Source organism: Oncorhynchus gorbuscha, linkage group LG26, assembly GCF_021184085.1.
Source record: "Oncorhynchus gorbuscha isolate QuinsamMale2020 ecotype Even-year linkage group LG26, OgorEven_v1.0, whole genome shotgun sequence".
NCBI lineage: Eukaryota > Metazoa > Chordata > Actinopteri > Salmoniformes > Salmonidae > Oncorhynchus > Oncorhynchus gorbuscha.
The window spans coordinates 27,337,847-27,357,082 of NC_060198.1; the positions used below are offsets into that span (position 1 = coordinate 27,337,847).

The 19,236-nt window shown below is 46.9% G+C and overlaps 2 protein-coding genes across 5 annotated transcripts in view; one reads left to right on the forward strand and one right to left on the reverse strand.

Annotated features, from left to right (window-relative positions):
* Positions 1–7,120: 7,120 nt before the first annotated feature.
* On the reverse strand, positions 7,121–8,710 carry LOC124015590. 2 transcript variants are annotated; one of them, XM_046330933.1, is made up of 2 exons: positions 7,868–8,710; positions 7,121–7,810 (listed from the first exon to the last, which is right to left on the reverse strand). In XM_046330933.1, exons 1-2 carry the CDS (start codon positions 8,705–8,707, stop codon positions 7,301–7,303), a joined length of 1,350 nt encoding a protein of 449 aa, XP_046186889.1. In that variant the 5' UTR covers positions 8,708–8,710; the 3' UTR covers positions 7,121–7,300. The 2 variants fall into 2 exon arrangements, with proteins under 2 accessions (XP_046186889.1, XP_046186890.1); XM_046330934.1 differs by having other exon boundaries at positions 7,121–7,798; positions 7,856–8,710.
* A 1,474-nt stretch (positions 8,711–10,184) lies between these two features.
* The window catches only part of LOC124015231 (disintegrin and metalloproteinase domain-containing protein 11-like), a 61,408-nt gene continuing 52,356 nt past the window's right edge, over positions 10,185–19,236 (forward strand). For all 3 annotated transcript variants that reach the window (XM_046330290.1, XM_046330289.1, XM_046330291.1), the window contains exons 1-4: positions 10,185–10,634; positions 11,091–11,284; positions 14,681–14,757; positions 18,454–18,520. In XM_046330290.1, the coding sequence (XP_046186246.1) occupies positions 10,577–10,634; positions 11,091–11,284; positions 14,681–14,757; positions 18,454–18,520 (396 nt within the window). In that variant the 5' untranslated portion in view covers positions 10,185–10,576. The remainder of the gene's footprint in view (positions 10,635–11,090; positions 11,285–14,680; positions 14,758–18,453; positions 18,521–19,236) is intronic.

Sequence of the window (19,236 nt, forward strand, 5' to 3'; positions counted from 1 at the left end):
CGTTTCCGTTCAATTGAACATTCCAGAACTCAAAAACATACAAAACGCAGGTCACGTCAAAAATGTATCATATTATACATATATACATTTTTAAATCAACACAGATCACCACTGTTCATCATGTATTCAACACGCTGCGACGCAACTACTGTATTCTTACAGCAGAGGGTGGCTTATCTTACTACAGATTTGAGAGAGAGATAAGGTGCAAGAGTTGATTAATTCCTTCGTCAAACGAAACTATTATTACCGATCCCAAGGATTGGACGCAACATTTCTTGTTTACTGTTATTATGTTGGTAACTAGTTTATAATAGAAATAAGGCACCCCAGCCCGTGACCTGGAGTCCCATAGGGCAGCACACAATTGTCCCAAGTGGCACAGCAGTCTAAAGCACTGCATCTCAGTACTACAGACACCCTGTTTCAAATCCAGGCTGTATCACAACTGGCTGTTGAGTTTGGCCAATGTAGGCCGTCATTGTAAATAAGAGTGAGATCTTAACTGACTTACCTAGTTAAATCAAGTTTACACATTTTTACGTGGCTCTAGCGACTCCTTGTGGCAGGCCGGGTGCCTGCAGGCTGACTTCAGTTGTCAGTTGAACGTGTTTCCTCCGACACATTGGTTAAACACATTGGTTAAACGAGCGGCTTTTAAAAGAAGGGATTTAAAAATAATAATAATAATAAGGCACCTGTATCCAGGCACTCCTCATTGTGTCATGCATTTTTTAAACCTTTATTTAACTAGGCAAGTCAGTTAAGAACAAATTCTCATTTTCAATGACAGCCTAGGAACAGTGGGTTAAATGCCTTGTTCAGGGACAGAATGACAGATTTTTACCTTGTCGGCTCGGGGAGTTGATCTTGCAGCCTTTCGGTTATAAGTCCAACACTCTAACCACTAGGCTACCTGCATAGGAACATCCCTTATTAATGGTATATTGGCCATATACCACACCTCCTCGAGTATTTTAGCTTAAATACACCACGGATAGGGGCTGTTCGTATGCTGCCTTCATAACCTTTATTCATAGACGGTATTAGGAAAAATCATGAACGCCCCTCTTACTGGTAATCCCTGTGCTCCGACTTCTCTGACTTCTCCCACATGCATATACTTATACATTTTTAGATTTGTTGGTATTTTGATCCAGTAATATTATTTAAATTAATTTTATCCACTTTAAAATGGATATACCTCAATAATTTCAAATCTCACTACATTAAATTACACAGCATTTAACATCCCAATTCATAGAGAGTGTTACAAACTGGACTATATTTAGTAACTTTGAAGAGATGGTGATTAGGTCTAAATAGGCGTTTGTTAGTCTAAATTCAGTGTATTTGTCTTTAACTGCCATTTCCCGAAAGGCAGACTCTTCCCACACGCCAACTCGTTTTTTCTCAGCTTCAGAAGCATCTGCATTCATACATTTTTTTTAAATGGTTGATATGTTGTAAATTGTTTATTGTAAATAACACTTTCTTTGTAAAAATACGGCAAAATTGCATTTTACGTTTTATGTCTTTAGTATTTTACAGATGGAAATTTGAAAAAAATATTTATCCACAATCTGCTCTGGACAAGTCCGGTCCTGGAGTGTCTCAACAAAATTAAATCAAAATATTTAGGCTGACTTCATTCAGTATCCAGAAAAATGGATTTGCACGATATGCATATATTTAATGAGATTTCACCTCATTTGCACATTTTAATAAAGTGTTTATTTGAATGTGTAATATAAAATAGTCTTATATTTGTGTCTACATTCAACTGGTAAAAGTTGATTATGATATGATTAAGGTTGAAAAAATTACCCTATGAATTAAATGCAACAAAACTTGATTTATAAAAAGCAATCTATTAAATTATGTGAGCATGATAGCTGTAATTTTAGTTTATTGTTGACCCAGCTTGTTTGCCATGAGCTAATCAGCGTTTCTCAACAAGTTCAAAGCGCATGAATTCATTCAACTCATATTTACTACTTCACAACTGGAAATGACCAACTTCCCACTTGGTTATGAATATGAATGCAGCATTAGGCAGAACGCAAAGTTGGCAAGTGCATCTCAGTCATGGCCTTAGTGCACTCCAGCTATACGGGCTCTCCTGAAGTAGAAGGATGGTCTGGGTGGCCCATGGCCTGGGTGGCTGAGGAGAAGATATTCACTTTCGAGTTCTCATTTTTAGCACACAAATCTGAGGGACCAACATCACTATACTGAGAGTGTTTCCATTTTTAAAATGACATATTTGGGTATTTTTGGAGCATTTGTTCATGTTTTTTCAGAGCCCCCGTACTGCACGATGAGGATGAGGAAGTGAATTGCCTGTTGGGGTAAGTGTCTCAAAAATAAGTGAAATCTCCAAAAAAGTGGTCTTCTTGGGTCCAAAAAGTTGGACCTGGACCCAAACAGACCCGATCATCAACGAAACAAAGGAGGACGTTGACCGGAGAAAATCCGACCTGAACCCGAATAGACCCGACGACAACCAGACCTAGACTCGACCTGTACCTGTATCTAACGGGTTCCGGGTCTAGACCAGAACCGATTGGAACCGAGTAACCCAAAAATCAGCCAAGTTGCTATTTTTGTTAATAAATATGTATTTATATGTTAATAAATATGTCAATAAATTCACCATATTAGCGTAAAATAAATATGCTATAGGCTATACAAAGCTGTGGTCAGGTCCATTCGGTTCCACTCGAGTCTATCAGCTATAGTTACATAGACCCAAGACCCAATGACAAACAAACAGGACCCGAACCAGACCCGATGGAGAAGATAGAATTTTGGACCCAGACCCACTCGGTTCCCGGGCCAGGTCTCTGGTATTCGGGTTCAGTCAGAATAGTGAAGACCTCTAGTCTGGACCCTTCTATAACATTCCATTTAAATCAAAAATGTTGATTTGGTTGTAAAAAAAAAGCTAAATTCTCCTTTAATGAAATGGCACATTATGGCATGATTATTATTCTGTGCACAACAATAGCCCTCGTTCTGCACATTCAGCTATCTGTATGATCATCTAAGACATCCAACTTACATGGAGTCACCTCAGGACACTTCTTATCAGCTCCAACACACACACAGCCTGCTAGTCAAGCCCACTTCTTCCAACAATAGCTAGTCATCGCTCTTCACTGTCCCATTTATCGATGTGTGCCTGCAGCTTCTGTGTCTCCTCGTGGTAGTGGACAGCTGGAGATAGGGAGGGAGAATGGCGTCTCTATTTACCATACACACCTCTGGGCACAATGGTTGCACCATGTCCTGCTATTAGATACCACTTTTCAATTGCTGTGTGGATCTCCATTTTGTTCACTACAATACATTCTGTTCGTGAGTTTAGCTGCACCACAATACTGACCAATTTTTTCTTTTGGAAATGTTTTATTGACACAATTCCTTTAAAAACAGCTCATACATTTTTTACATCATTTACACACATAAAAAACGGCAAAGCATAAAACACAGCATTTGACAGTTACATTTAAATTTGTTAAAAAGTACATGTTGTTAAAACCAATGAAAACAACCTTGAATAAAAGTACTTTCTTTGTAAAAAAACATCAAATCTGTAAAAGCCATTTAAAATGTGTGCTGATGATCTAACAAAGGTAAAACAATTTTAAGGCATGAAAAACATGTTAAAAAGCCACTTTGTTAAGAAGCTGTCTTCAGTCCCTTGTACAGGAGCGGGGTGAGTCTTTATCAAGCTCACCTCATCCTGCTCTTCTGAATAGATCATCGTCCAGTCCTTCGGGGCCCAGAGGAGATCCCTCCCCTAGGCGCATCGCCCTAGGCGCCGCAGCGCTGTCAGGCCGTGGCCGCCGGGACCTAGGGTGTTGTGGGGGACCCTTCGCCTGGGGTCGAGGCCCCCTTCCTTTCGTACCACCCCAGGGCTTCCGTGGCTACCATGGCCACTGCCTGGGGGGTGGTCTCTACGTTTTTCGCTACCCGCAGGTTACGGGAGGACCACAGTGCTTCCTTCAGGCACGTGAGGGTGGGCCAGAGCTTGGTGAAGGTCTTTGATGGAATGGGCCTTCGGCCCACCCCATACAGCACGAGCTGAGGTGTTAGGTCCTCCCCTGCTGGCAGACAAGAGGATATCAGGGGGCCTGCTTCCTTCCACAGGTCCCTGGCGGCTCTGCACTCCCAGAGCATGTGCCTCACAGACTCTTCTTGTCCGCAGCCTGGTCGGGGGCACGCGGATGTCCTCGCCATGCCCCATGAGTGCATAACGGCCCTGACCGGGAGAATCTCGTGGGCGACCATCCAGGACAGGTCCCGATGCCGATTCAGGAGAGCAGGATGGGCCACGTTGCGCCAAACCGTTGTGGGCTCACCTATAGCGAGCCCACACACTGGACATACTGGTTCCCGCTCCTGCACAAGAGAGAGAAGAGAGCGGTGTTTTGTTAAGACCGTGACTGTTTCTTTTTCCAGTTTAAAATGTCTTAAAAACTTCTGGAGCTGGACTTAGGGCGGGGGTAGCAGGAAAGAGACTGGGGCTCGCAGGTCGACTGGGATCAGCCTCAGAGTCCTGAGGTAAGATCCCAGCCAGAACCGTGCGAGGGCCTGAGTCTTGTTGTTGACCGGGGAGGTGGCAAGAGTCAGATGTAACGCTGTGTAGCGGCTGCCCAGGAACAAGTAGAGGTCAGGCAAGCCTTTCCCCCCCCCCTGGACCTGGGCCTCTTGACCACCTCTCTCCTCAGCCTCTCCCACCTGCCTCCCCACAGGAAGTAAAAAAGCATTCGCTCCAGGTCTAAAAATACTCCTTCGAGGGGGGATAAAAACAGAACTGATTAATAAAAGCACAGGTAAAATCACAGCTTTAATGATTAAAACCTTGCCCTCAAAAGTCAGCTGTCGTAGTCCCCAAAAACCCAGTCTCTGTCTTACAGTCCCCAGGATTCCACTCCAGGTACCGCTCCCTCCTCCCCCCCGGTCAAACTTTACCCCCAGTACCCTTATGTCCGTCCGTCCGTTTAACCGTCAGAGGTAGTCTGGTCAAGTCTGGGTCTGCCCACGGTCCGAAGAATTGGGCCTCTGTCTTGTCTCTGTTCAGTCTCGCCCCAGAGGCTCGTCCGTACCAGTCAGTCCTGTCCAGAGTCCTGTCGACGGATAAAAGGTCAGTACATAAAATGTTGACGCCGTCCATGTAAAAGACGCACTTGGCGGTCATCCCCCCCACTCCCCGGGATACCCACCCCACTGATCCCTTGGTCCCTTCTCAAGACCTTTGCCAGTGGTTCAATACAGGCCACGAACAGAAGAGGAGATAACGGACAGCCCTGACGGACGCCGCAGTGTACTCCCACTGCTTTTGACAGATGCCCATTTACAAGGATTTTGCTGGTGATATCCCCGTACAGCAGTCCCACCCAAGCTAAGAACCTGTCCGGGAAGCCCATTTTTTGCAGTACCTTAGAGGTACTGGTGCGAGACCCGATCAAAGGCTTTTTCAAAATCTAAATTTAGGACTACAAGCCGCATGTTTCTGTCTCTCGCATAACAGATGGCATCTCGGATCAGTATCAGGCTGTCCGTGATCTTCCTTCCGGGCACGGCACAGGTTTGATCCAGGTGGATCACCTCCCCTAAAACAGAAGACATTCTGAGTGTTAAAACTTTGGTAAAAAGTTTACAATCAAAGTTTAAAAGGGTAATCGGTCTCCAGTTTTTCAAGTCTGTCCTGTCGTTTTTCTTGTATAAAAGAGTCACGATCCCCACTCTAAAACTGTCAGGTAGTCTGTCAAGGTGTTCGAAGTCAGTAAAAACAGTCAGAAGTTCGTCGGCTAAAACATCCCAAAAGGTCAGATAAAACTCCAAAGGGAGGCCGTCCTCCCCCGGTGATTTACCCCTCTTAAAACGTTTCAGTCCTTGGTCGATTTCTGTCCTCGTCAAGTCTTTTTTCAGGTCGTCTGTATTGGGTAGGGTCTTGTCGAGGTATGTTAAAAGGTCCCCCATTGTTCCCTCGCACACATCTTTTTCCCCAAACAGTTCCCCATAAAAGTCCTCGACCACTTCCTTTATTCCCTCTGTGTCTGTTTTTAAAACCCCGTCCTTGTTTTTCAATCCTGTCATAATCCTACCCTTGCTAACTATTTTCTTAAAAAAGTACCTCGTGCACTTCTCCCCCTCTTCTAATTCCCTTTCCTTGCTTCTTAAAATAACCCCCTTGCTTCTCTGTTCTGCTAAAAATGCCATTTCCTTTTTTACTTCTTTAATTTCTTGGTTAAAATCAAGGCCCTGTTGGCATAGGTTAACATACCTTTCCAGTCGCTTTTGCAGTCCCACCATGCGTCTATCTTTTTCTTTGCTTTTTCCTTTCCTATCTCTCTAAAGAAGGTCCTCGTCCTTCCCTTCACCATTTCCCACCACTGTGCTCCTGTGTCAAAGAAGTCCTGTAGCGTCTGCCACTGGCTGAACTGCTCTCTGTACTGACTAACTACTCTATCATCTTCTAAAAGGGAGCAGTTCAATTTCCAGGGCCCTCTTCCCACAGTCACACCCGAAGATAGTGAAAGGGTGCACGTCAGCATTACGTGATCTGAGAAGAAAGCAGGGGTTATTCTAGCAACAGTTGGGGGACAGTCCCGGGTAAACAGATAATCAATGCGAGAGGCTCTGGTGCCGTCACCACTGGTCCAGGTGAAGCCCTCCTCTCTTGGATGCAGGGTTTTAAAACAGTCGTCAGTTTAAAATCCCTGCACAGCCCTTGCAATAAAACACTTGACCTGTCTACCTTAAACTCCTCTCCTGCCCCTCTCCTGTCTGCTCTACTTAAAACACAATTAAAATCTCCACCCACCACTAGAGGATCCCTCCCTAGCATGTGGGACTGCAGGTCCTCTAAAAGTGTGCACCGTTCATGTTTGTCGTTAAAACCATATACGTTTAGCACGTTAAAATCCCTCCCCATAAAAGTACAATTGGCTAAAAGAGCACGCCCACCTACCACCACCGTGCTCCCCTTCACCACCACCTGTGGGGTCTTGATTAAAATGACAACACTGTCATTCTTGTTAAAATTGGAACCACTCCAAATGGAGTGCTGCCACTTATCCTCCCATTTCCTGTAAGAGGATAAAAAGGGTAGGCCACACTCCTGTAGTAAAAACACATCAGAGTTAAACCTTTCTAAAAAGGATAAAACCGACTGTGCTCTTATTGCTGTTCTAACACTCCTCACATTTATTGTGGTGATTTTAAAAGCCATAAAAGGGGTGAATAAAAACAGTGCTAAAAGCAAAGGCATTGAACAGTTAAAAGGGGGTTAGTTCTCAGGGACTTTCTCTCTCTCCCTCTGGGGTAAAGGGGTTTGGAAGGGAGAGGAGGTTAAAACAGGACTTAAAAAGGAGACTTGATTGGGGGAGTTGGAGGGGAAGGTTCTGGGTTCCTCCTCCCCCTGGGAGCTCTCCCACTCCACCTTTCCCTTTTTCTCCTCGCCCTGTTCGGGGTCAGAGAGCTCCTCAACATTTCTTTTACGTGGCGGGAGGTATAACTCCAGACTCTTCCCCTCCTCCCCCGTACCTTCTGACACCGTCTCCATGGTGCTTTCCGACACCGACCCTATGATGTCTGACCCGCTTGGGGAGCTTTCACTGAAAATCTCTCCAGAGCCGTCTTTCTCGGCACTTTCTCCTTCAGGGGTCACATTAGTCTGGGGCAGGGGGGTTGGGGTGGGGAGGGTTTTGTCCTCTCCACCCACTTCTTCCACCACTGCACCTTCCGCGTCCTCCACTACAACCACCACCACCGGCTCCACAACTGTCTCCTCCACCACCACTACAGACTCCACTACTACCTCCTCCTCCACCACCACTACTACCTCCTCCTCCACCACCACTGCTACCGGCTCCTCCACTACCACCGGCTCCTCCACAACCACCTCGGCAACTGCCGTTCCAGCCCTCTGGCGCTCGTATGCCCGGTCCGCGGCCGCCCACTTCCTCCTTCCCGCCTTGGCCCTGTTGGCCCAGGAGGAGGGGCAGTCGCGGATGAGGTGGGACCGCTCGCCACAGAGGTTGCACGACCTTCCATTCGTGCATTCCTCGTAGCGGTGGCCCACCTCCCGGCACTTCATGCAGACCACCTTCTGACAGGCGTCTGCAAGGTGGCCATGTTCACCACACTTACGGCACAGCTTGGGCTGGTCCTGGTAGTGAACATGGCCCCTGTTCTCTCCGAGGACTATGGTGGATGGGATGGCTTTCAACCCACCATAGCCCCCAGGGTCCTCCCTTTGCTGGACAGTGACCCTCCAGGCCCCTGTCCAGATCCCATCGAGGTCTTTAACCTGGATCAGGGGACCCTTCACGTTGCAGTACCTGTCCAGCCATACTGCAACGTCCTCCGGCTGTACGGTTTCATTGTACATACGGATAATAACTGTTTTAATGCTATTATCCGTCAGCTTGGTCACCTCAAACATTGCTGTGAGGGACCCCTGGGTGTTCAGGGCGTTCTGGAGTTTCCCCCAGAACTCCCTCAGGAAGCTGGCGTTAGCAAAACTGACATCGAAGCCCTTCCTATAGGGGAGGGCTAAGATGCAGTTTACCTGCGCGGGATGAAAGCCGAGCTCTTTCTGGAGGAATTTTCTGGAGAAATCCAATCGGGATAACTCCATTACTTTTCCTCCCCTCTCCTTTAGAAGAAGGCGCACTGCATGGTGCCTGCTCATGCCAGTCTGTGCTGCTGACATGATGGAGGCCCACTCCCTTTACAGCCCAACACCAGTGAGAGGGGAGGGGGGAGGGGAAAGTGTGAGGGTGAGGGAGAAGGGGGGGGGTGTAAAACAACCAAGGAACTAGCAGGCCCAGCCAGGCTATGCTGAACAGGGCCTACCAGTACCACGGGACACACAACAAACTATCTAGCACAGCACCAAACTAATCTTATCGACAATGGGAAGGGACACAAGGAGGGTTTTTTTTTGTGTGTAATTTTTAAAAATTAAAGACACGAAGGGGAAGGACAAAAATTAACAAGGCGCAAACCAAACAAAGAACGGGGGGGGGGGCGAACTAAAAAACAAATTTAGGTGAAGGGAAATAAGGGGAAAACACAAAAAAAGGAACACTGACCAACACAACACCTGCCAAACTTGAGGGCCGAGAGGGCTGGCCGGCCTCACCAGCAGACCAGGCCAAGCTGACCAGCTAGCGAGCCTCGCCAGCAGACCAGGCCAAGCTAACCAGCTAGCAAGCCGGCCAGCAAGGTCCCCCAGTTGACAACACAAAACAAGAAACAGAGACAAAGGCAATTTTAGGGGGTGAACTAAGAAGTACAAGGTGGATGAGAACAAGGAAAATACAGTCAGACAAACGCGCAACAATGCAATGCCTGCCGCGCCTAAAGGGCCAGGAGGCTAGCGTTCCAACAAGCCAGAAAGCCCCTCCGGCAAGCAGGCAACACAAAACTCAAACAGTAGGGAAAATTGAAGGCGGGGAAGGGTAGGATACAAAGGGGAGGAAAGGTACAAAACGGGACAAACAAGGGGAAAACTGAAATTTAAATAAAATAAGAAAGAAAAAGGACCAGAGGGCCTTCAAACTCACCCTACAGGTGCTGGTGCACCTGTAGTCCGCCACCAGAACCACCACCTAACCCAGGACAAAAACAATAGTGAAACAATACAACAATATTGATTTTAAACAAAAATAAATAGCACAAACTCCCGGCGCCCTCCGGCCTGCGATCGCTTCTCTGATCAGGCACAGCACTGTCAAGGACACTGCACGTGATCTTAGCCAAAAGGCCGAGAATACTGACCAATATGTAGGCCCCTGGACAATGAAAGTCCATTTCTATAGGATACTGCAGGCTATTGTGTTTTCTCTGAAGAACTTTTTCCCCCACCTCATCCATCCATGGATAAACCTATCTATTCAGGATCTTCATGAATTACTCCTGTTGACTGGAGCAATCCATAAATCCTCATAGAAAATGAATGAACACACAAAACCCTACTATGTTTACCTCAATTGGCACCTTGGTACCCGGGTTGTCGCATCCGCTCTTGTGCAGATAGAGAACTGCATGGCAACGGAAGGACGCTTGGAGATAGAATGAGGGGAGGGTACTATGGTCCCACGTGTCCTCATCACCACAGACCCAACGCAATTCTATTCATTTTCTATCTACCATTTCCACATACCGCAGATTCGCATACACTCATGCATACATACAGCTTACACACACACAATCATGTAGGATGTATGCATACGTGCACTCAAATCTCCCCATTTGACCTATTCTACATAATCTAGGCTAATTTGCCAATTCCAATATTGATCGGCTCTGGCATAGGCTATTAGGCCTGTTTTTTTCTTCATTTGGTGATAGGCTATTTAATTCCATTGCCTGATATCGGTGAGACTGTATGCTACGAGTTGAATGGGAGATGAGAGGACGAGCGTCAGCTGTCAACCAGATTCATTCGGTGTTTTTTTCTCTCTCGCCATAATCGTTTGAGAATCGGTTTTCTTTTTATCTGCGCCTGTTACATTGTAACGCACTCGATGTTAATTCGGGGGAATATGTGAACATCATGCTGGCGGTGTGGTGCTTGGTTTTTGCTGCAGTGGGTGAGAGGCTTGCCGTGTCAGGTAAGAGGGATGACGGGAGAGGGAGGAAGCACCCTTTTCATTTCCAAGTTTACCCCTGCCGGATGTAGGCTTTCCCCAATTTTTGCATCTGCAATCACTTCTTCCTCTGTAGACTAGTCTACAATAGTGTGTGTGTGTGTGTGTGGGGGGGGGGGGGGTAGCGCGCAGCGCGCAGCTGGAGATAGTTGCCCCTGTGCCAAGAACGTAGTGTTTTTAATAAGATCCCTCTCCTTCAGTTCTACGGATGCGGTAGATTTGCTGCATCAACACATTTTCACCGCAGCGCTGTCGCCTTTTATATCAAGGGCTTGCACGTACTGTAGAACCAGCGCCTGACGCGGTGCCATGTCAGCCTATTTATGTCAAATGTCATTTAAAAAAATAAGTATCGTTTTTCTGTGTGATAAACCGTGTGTGGTTTAAAGTTGGCAGTTATCAGGTCTCCTGCGTTTACAGGCGACGGCAGGTCGACTTTGCTGCGGGATGCGAGTTTGTGGGATTGGTTCTCGCCAGAGGAGCGGGGAGACCGTAACGACATTGCGGTCGAAGTCGCCTATCCAAAGCGGCTGGTGCAGCAGATGGAGTCGGAGGAAGAAATGTCCCACGGCTATTTGGATACTCGCATGAAGAATACCACGGGAGGTAGCCCCGTAAGTATAGACCACTGTCTGCAATGGAGAAGTGGGTGTGGCAACCCGTTCTTATTGGGGTGTTATTGATTCGTTTTCGTTCTCTCTCACGCATTACATTCCCAGTTCATTGTTGACACTGTCATGGTTTCTCCCCACCCAAATTACTTGTGCGAACCCTGTCTTGCCTGTTTTGGCCTGTCTCTTGTTTTCAAGTGTATCATAAGATCCATCCCAAACTGCACAAGTCTATCATCAGTCCCATAATGCCCTAACTTCCACTCTGTGACTGGCAGGTGTGCTGTTCTTACTCTGAACCCTCCAGGTGTCTTCAGCTTGCTTGTATATACACTGAACAAAAATGTAAGCGCAACATGTGTGTTGGTCCCATGTTTCATGAGCTGAAATACAAGAACCCAGAAATGTTCCATATGCACAAATAGTGTATTTCTCTCAAATGTTGTGCACACATTTGTTTACATCCCTGTTAGTGAGCATTTCTCCTTTACCAAGATAATCCATCTGTCTGACAGGTGTGGCATATCAAGAAGCTGATTAAACAGCATGATCATTACACCTTGTGCTGGGTACAAGAAAGGCCACTCTAAAATGTGCAGTTTTGTCACACAACACAATGCCACAGATGTCTTAAGTTTAGAGGGAGCGTGCAATTCACATGCTGACTACAGGAATGTCCACCAGAGCTGTTGCCAGAGAATTTAATGTTAATTTCTCTACCATAAGCCGCCTCCAATGTCATTCTTAGAGAATTTGGTCGTACGTTCAACTGGCTTCACAACCGCAGTATTTGCGTTGTGTGGGTGAGTGGTTTGCTGTTATGAACAGAGTGCACCATGGTGGTGGTGGGGTGATGGTATGGGCAGGTATAAGTAACGCACAGGCAATGAACACAATTGCGTTTTATCGATGACAATTGGAATGCACAGAGATACCGCGATGAGATCCTGATGCCCATTGTCGTGACATTTGTCTGCTTCTGGAAGCTGAAAATGTCCCCAGTTCTTTCATGGCCAACATACTCACCAGACATGTCACCCATTGAGCATGTTTGGGATGCTCTGGTGTCTGGATCAATGTGTACAACAGCGTGTTCCAGTTCCCGCCAATATCCAGCAACTTCGCACAGGCATTGAAGAGGAGTAGGACTACATTCCACAGGCCACAGTCAATAGCCTGATCAACTCTATGCGAATGAGATGTTTTGCATTGCATGAGGCAAATGGTACTGGCTGGTTTTCTGATCCACGCCTCTACCTTTTTTTAAATATATATCCGTGGCCAACAGATACATATCTGTAAGCTGTCTTAACAACCGTTCCACAGGTGCATGTTCATTAATTGTTTATGGTTCATTGAACAAGCATGGTAAACAGTGTTTAAACCTTTTGCAATGAAGATCTGTTATTTGGATTTTTACGAATTATCTTTGAAAGACAGGGGCCTGAAAAAGGGCCATTTATTTTTTCACTGAGTTTATGTCCCCATCAGTGATTCAACAGGCCTGTGTGAGAAGTGCTACTTGGGCTAAAATCTCCACTGGTACAAAATCCCCCTCTTTTTTCCCCTTTTATCTCTACCTCACCCTAAAACCCCTTTCTTTAAAGAAATAAATCATACACCTGCTCTCTTTCTCTGAAGAGGAAGTTGTAAGTGGGATTGAGGGTGTGATTCTATGTAGGTCTATATCTATCAGTGGGACACCAGAGATCAATGAGTTAACAAGATAACTCACCTAAATATTCGGAAATAACTTCATTTGTTTTAAGGATAAGCTTGAAATGAGTATGGTCGAAGTGATTCAACAACCAAAAACACATTTCTAAGTTAATAAGCTCTTAAAGAATCAGAAAATCAATAGCTATTTCTGGTTGTTTATCAATGTTACCTGGCTAACTTATTGATCCTGCTTTGTAATATACCCTTCTGGTGGGTTGAGTGTTGAGTTGAGTTGGTTGAGAGAATCATTACACTCATCTGGAGATAAATCTGGCTCTCATTACGCTGCTTGGTTTAACCTACCGTGGGATGTGATTGAAATATTTAAAGAGGCTCATGGGTATTTGGATGGGGATCGTGTAAAAGCCCGGTGCTGTTGTTTTTGGAGATGTTTTTGAGAAGTGGTTTAATTGGTAAAGGGTGATATTTTTACTTAATTAGGAAGGTTCTGTTGGTTACAAGTAATACATTTTTTTTGCCTTAGTTCTATTTTTTTTAAGTGATATTTTTCTTCTTTTTTTTAACTTTTTTTTTTACAGAGGATTCTAAATAAGTTTAGATGGAACTTTCCTAGCTGTCATTCTGACTCATGAATTGATCAATTTTTCCATAGGTAAACTTTGATTCCAAGTTGTACAGCCTACTGTTTCCTCAGATGTCTTTATTTAATCAATGGACTGGAAGTGAAGACACATCTGTTTCTACAGCATGTTTCAGATTGATTTACAATCACTGGTTGTTACTGAGTAATGAACCTGCTATCCCAAGGTTCTCAGAGGACTGACTGGCATGAGAACAGTATCAAGATGCCTTGATGTTACAGACAGGGGTGCTGTTGGTTGCTACCTAAATATCCTGAGGGATGTTATGATTCAGGGCTGGTAAATACTGATCGATTCAAACAAATCTACTGATCTATTGATTGATCATTAAAACGTTACAGAACTCCTTGGATTGATATCCATGACACCACATTTGAATCCTTCCTTTAGCCAAGCAGAACTGCCCTCGCCCTGCTCCAGCTGAAGTTGAGTGGTGTGGAATCATTGGAGGGAATGATTTCCGAATGGGAGTCTTGTCTCAGTGAAAGTCCAACGATTCACTGCAGCCTGTATCCTGCAGACAGAATTACAGTGGGCTGGGATTGAATGCTGGCACTGTTTGGGCTTTTGGCGACACTGTGTTTTGACTGCTATAAATCTCTGGCAGCCAGTAAAGCTCCTCATTGCCTTCTCCTTACCTCTCCATTTATTTTGGCTGCCGACAGTAGGAACACATTGGCTTCACACCAGCTTAATGTAGATGGAAATGTAAAGCTTTCTCCTTTCCCGTTAACCCTCTTCCCGTCCATCTCTATCGCTGAATCCAAATGCACTTCCTGGATGGCTTCAGTACTGCCTGTTGGAATGGATTCAGTCCAGCCAAATCAATGGACACTTTATCAATCCGACTATGTTAGCTGCTAAAGTGCTTTTGATACATATTTGATACATATACGTATTGCGCTGGCAGAAATGCATTTGTACAGTACATATGTTGGTTTGTGATACTTCTTACTTTCATTGTGACTCACCAAATGGGCGAACCGCTATTAGTGGTTTACTTTTAAGTGGTTCTTCCTGTAATGTCTCTCTCTCTCTCTCTCTTTTCGATCCTCATCTCACCTTCTCCCTATTTAAGCCAGTCCATTTGGCCCAGAGTTGTTTCCAGGTGGAAACCTTCGGACACACCTTCACCCTGGACCTGGAGTTAAACCAGTGAGTACATTTGATTTGTCAACTTGATTGACGTATTCGCCGCACCCCATTTCCATCAGTCCGTATTTCCTTAATCGCCACAATCATCAACGTTGGCATTTCCATAACCGCTACCGTTAGCAAATACACTTTTCTCCTTCCATGTATGACACATGATCAAATGCTTAGTGGAGCGTCAGGGACACAGAGACCCTGAGAGCTCCTTCAATACAGCTACCCACCCTAGAGAGAGAGAAGAGACAGAGAGAGACGGGAGACAGAAACAGAGAAAGAGGGTAATGGGGGGACAGAGAGAGGAGACAGAAAGAGAGAAAGAGGGGGATGGGGGGACAGAGAGAGAGGAGACGGGAGACAGAAACAGAGAAAGAGGGGGATGGGGGGGACAGAGAGAGGAGACAGGAGACAGAAAGAGAGAAAGAGGGGGATGGTGGACAGAGAGAGAGAGAGGAGACAGGAGACAGAAAGAGGGGGATGGGGGACAGAGAGAGAGAGAGAGAGAGGAGACAGGAGACAGAAAGAGAGAAAGAGGGGGATGGGGGACAGAGAGAGAGGGGAGACAGAAAGAGAGAAAGAGGGGGATGGGGGACAGAGAGAGAGAGGGGAGACAGAAAGAGAGAAAGAGGGGGATGGGAGGGCAGAGAGAGAGGGGAGACAGAAAGAGAGAAAGAGGGGGATGGGGGACAGAGAGAGAGAGAGGAGACAGGAGACAGAAAGAGGGGGATGGGGGGACAGAGAGAGAGAGAGAGAGAGGAGACAGGAGACAGAAAGAGAGAAAGAGGGGGATGGGGGACAGAGAGAGAGAGGGGAGACAGAAAGAGAGAAAGAGGGGGATGGGGACAGAGAGAGAGAGGGGAGACAGAAAGAGAGAAAGAGGGGGATGGGGACAGAGAGAGAGAGGGGAGACAGAATGAGAGAAAGAGGGGGATGGGGGACAGAGAGAGAGAGGGGAGACAGAAAGAGAGAAAGAGGGGGATGGGGGACAGAGAGAGAGAGAGGAGACAGGAGACAGAAAGAGGGGGATGTGGGGACAGAGAGAGAGATAGAGAGAGAGGAGACAGGAGACAGAAACAGAGAAAGAGGGGGAGGGACAGAGAGAGAGAGAGGAGACAGGAGACAGAAAGAGAGAAAGCGGGGGATGGGGGGACAGAGAGAGAGAGAGAGGAGACAGGAGACAGGAGACAGAAAGAGAGAAAGAGGGGGATGGGGGGCAGAGAGAGAGAGGAGACAGAAAGAGAGAAAGAGTGGGATGGGGGGCAGAGAGAGAGAGGAGACCGGAGACAGAAAGAGAGAAAGAGGGGGATGGGGGGACAGAGCGAGAGAGAGGAACAGGAGACAGAAGGTGAGAAAGAGGGGGATGGGGGGACAGAGCGAGAGAGAGGAACAGGAGACAGAAGGTGAGAAAGAGGGGGATGGGGGACAGAGAGAGAGAGAGGAGACAGGAGACAGAAAGAGAGAAAGAGGGTGATGGGGGCAGAGAGAGAGAGGAGACAGAAAGAGAGAAAGAGGGGGATGGGGGGCAGAGAGAGAGAGGAGACAGAAAGAGAGAAAGAGGGGGATGGGGGACAGAGAGAGAGAGGAGACAGGAGACAGAAAGAGGGGGATGGGGGGACAGAGAGAGACAGGAGACAGAAAGAGAGAAAGAGTGGGATGGGGGGACAGAGAGAGGAGACAGAAAGAGAGAAAGAGGGGGATGGGAGGGCAGAGAGAGAGAGGAGACAGGAGACAGAAAGAGAGAAAGAGGGGGATGGGGAGACAGAGAGAGAGAGGAGGCAGAAAGAGAGAAAGGGGAGGATGGGGGACAGAGAGAGAGAGGAGACAGGAGACAGAAAGAGAGAAAGAGGGGGATGGGGGACAGAGAGAGAGAGGAGACAGGAGACAGAAAGAGGGGGATGGGGGGACAGAGAGAGACAGGAGACAGAAAGAGAGAAAGAGTGGGATGGGGGGACAGAGAGAGGAGACAGAAAGAGAGAAAGAGGGGGATGGGAGGGCAGAGAGAGAGAGAGGAGACAGGAGACAGAAAGAGAGAAAGAGGGGGATGGGGAGACAGAGAGAGAGGAGACAGGAGACAGAAAGAGAGAAAGAGGGGATGGTGGACAGAGAGAGAGAGAGGAGACAGGAGACAGAAAGAGAGAAAGAGGGGGATGGGGAGACAGAGAGAGAGAGGAGACAGAAAGAGAGAAAGGGGGATGGGGGCAGAGAGAGAGAGGAGACAGAAAGAGAGAAAGAGGGGGATGGGAGGGCAGAGAGAGAGGGGAGACAGAAAGAGAGAAAGAGGGGACGGGGGACAGAGAGAGAGGAGACAGGAGACAGAAAGAGAGAAAGAGGGGGATAGGGGGACAGAGAGAGAGAGAGAGAGGAGACAGAAAGAGAGAAAGGGGGGATGGGGGCAGGGGAGAGAGGAGACAGAAGGAGAGAAAGAGGGGGATGGGAGGGCAGAGAGAGAGGGGAGACAGAAAGAGAGAAAGAGGGGACGGGGACAGAGAGACAGAAAGAGAGAAAGGGGGGATGGGGGCAGGGGAAGAGAGGAGACAGAAAGAGAGGGATGGGGGAGAGGGGAGAGAGGGAGACAGAAAGAGAGAAAGAGGGGGATGGGGAGACAGAGAGAGAGAGGAGACAGAAAGAGAGAAAGGGGGATGGGGGCAGGGGAGAGAGGAGACAGAAAGAGAGAAAGAGGGGGATGGGAGGGCAGAGAGAGACAGGAGACAGAAAGAGAGAAAGGGGGGGATGGGGGACAGAGAGAGAGGAGACAGGAGACAGAAAGAGAGAAAGAGGGGGATGGGGGGACAGTGAGAGAGAGAGGAGACAGGAGACAGAAAGAGAGAAAGAGGGGGATGGGGGACAGAGAGAGAGAGGGAGACAGAATGAGAGAAAGAGGGGGATGGGGGGACAGAGAGAGAGAGAGAGGAGACAGGAGACAGAAACAGAGAAAGAGGGGAATGGGGGGACAGAGAGAGAGGAGACAGGAGACAGAAAGAGAGAAAGTGGGTGATGGGGGACAGAGAGAGAGAGGAGACAGAAAGAGAGAAAGGGGAGGATGGGGGGACAGACAGAGAGAGAGAGAGAGAGAGAGAGAGACAGAAAGAGAGAAAGAGGAGGATGGGGGGACAGAGAGAGAGAGGAGACAGAAAGAGAGAAAAAGGGGGGATGGGGGGACATAAAAAGAGAGAGAGGAGACAGGAGACAGAAAAAGAGAAAGAGGAGGATGGGGGGGGGACAGAGAGAGAGATGAGACAGAAAGAGAGAAAGGGGGGGATGGGGGAGACAGAGAAAGAGAGAGAGAGAGTGGCCCGGATTGTCATGACTTTATTATTAATGTGCTTAATGTACTGTAACTCCCCTACAGCACAGTAAAGGAGTCAACACAGCAGCCAGACCACCGCTACTCTGTTATGGCTACTGCCTGGCTACGATAACGTCATAAATCACATCCATATGCTGTACGCTACAGCCATGCATTACACAACGCCCTCATGCATGAACTCTGAAATGGAATTCCGTTTAAGAACGGACCATATTCGTACAGACTGCGTATCTATTCCCAAGCAGAATAGATATGCAGAGAACGAGGATAAATCATAAACATGACGGATGCGCCTCGTTGTCTTAGACGTAGCGTAGAGCTCGGCTTGCGGTATACTTTGTGAGAGAGGTGTCTGTTCATAATAACAGAGGTTGCTCTGTGTTTTCTCTCTGCAGCAACCTCCTGTCCTCAGACTACGTGGAGCGGCACTTCCACCAAGACGGCAAACCCTCGCAGTCTATGGTAGTGTGTGTGTGTGTGTGTGTGTGTGTGTGTGTGTGTGTGTGTGTGTGTGTGTGTGTGTGTGTGTGTGTGTGTGTGTGTGTGTGTGTGTGTGTGTGTGTGTGTGTGTGTGTGTGTGTGTGTGTGTGTGTGTGTGTGTGTGTGTGTGTGTGTGTGTGTTATAATTAGGGCCCTGTATTTTGCATAATCATTTGATATGCCTGGATTTAAACCGTTGTTTAAAGCTTTTTCAACAAACTGTACCATTTCCTTTATATGTCAAATCCATCCTCAGACAACTGCTTTCATTTTTGGTATAAATCATTTTTGGATAAGGCTTAAAATACAGGATAAATTCTTGCTATGTCACATGATTGCGCGAAACACATGGCTTTAGTTATAATGGAAGTTCTAACCATACCTCTGAAAAAGCTACTGTGTTTTCTGCATACTGTAGACATACTGTAGACATACTGTAGACATACTGTAGATGTACTGCTGACATACTGCTGACATACTGTAGAGGTACTGTAGACATACTACTGACATACTGTAGATGTACTGTAGACGTACTGTAGACGTACTGTAGACGTACTGTTGACATACTGTAGACATACTGTAGACATACTGTAGACATACTATTGACATACTGTAGACGTACTGTAGACGTACTGTAGACATACTGTTGACGTACTGTAGACGTACGGTTGACATACTGTAGACATACTGTAGACATA

Bases quoted from the DNA above. Each gene is read 5' to 3' on its own strand.
- LOC124015590 (XM_046330933.1), bottom strand. From the start codon at position 8,707: ATGAGCAGGCACCATGCAGTGCGCCTTCTTCTAAAGGAGAGGGGAGGA. The intron at 7,811-7,867 runs GTGGAGGAGGAG...GAGTCTGTAGTG, and splicing joins AGGAGCCGGTAGCAGTGGTG to GTGGTGGAGGAGACAGTTGT.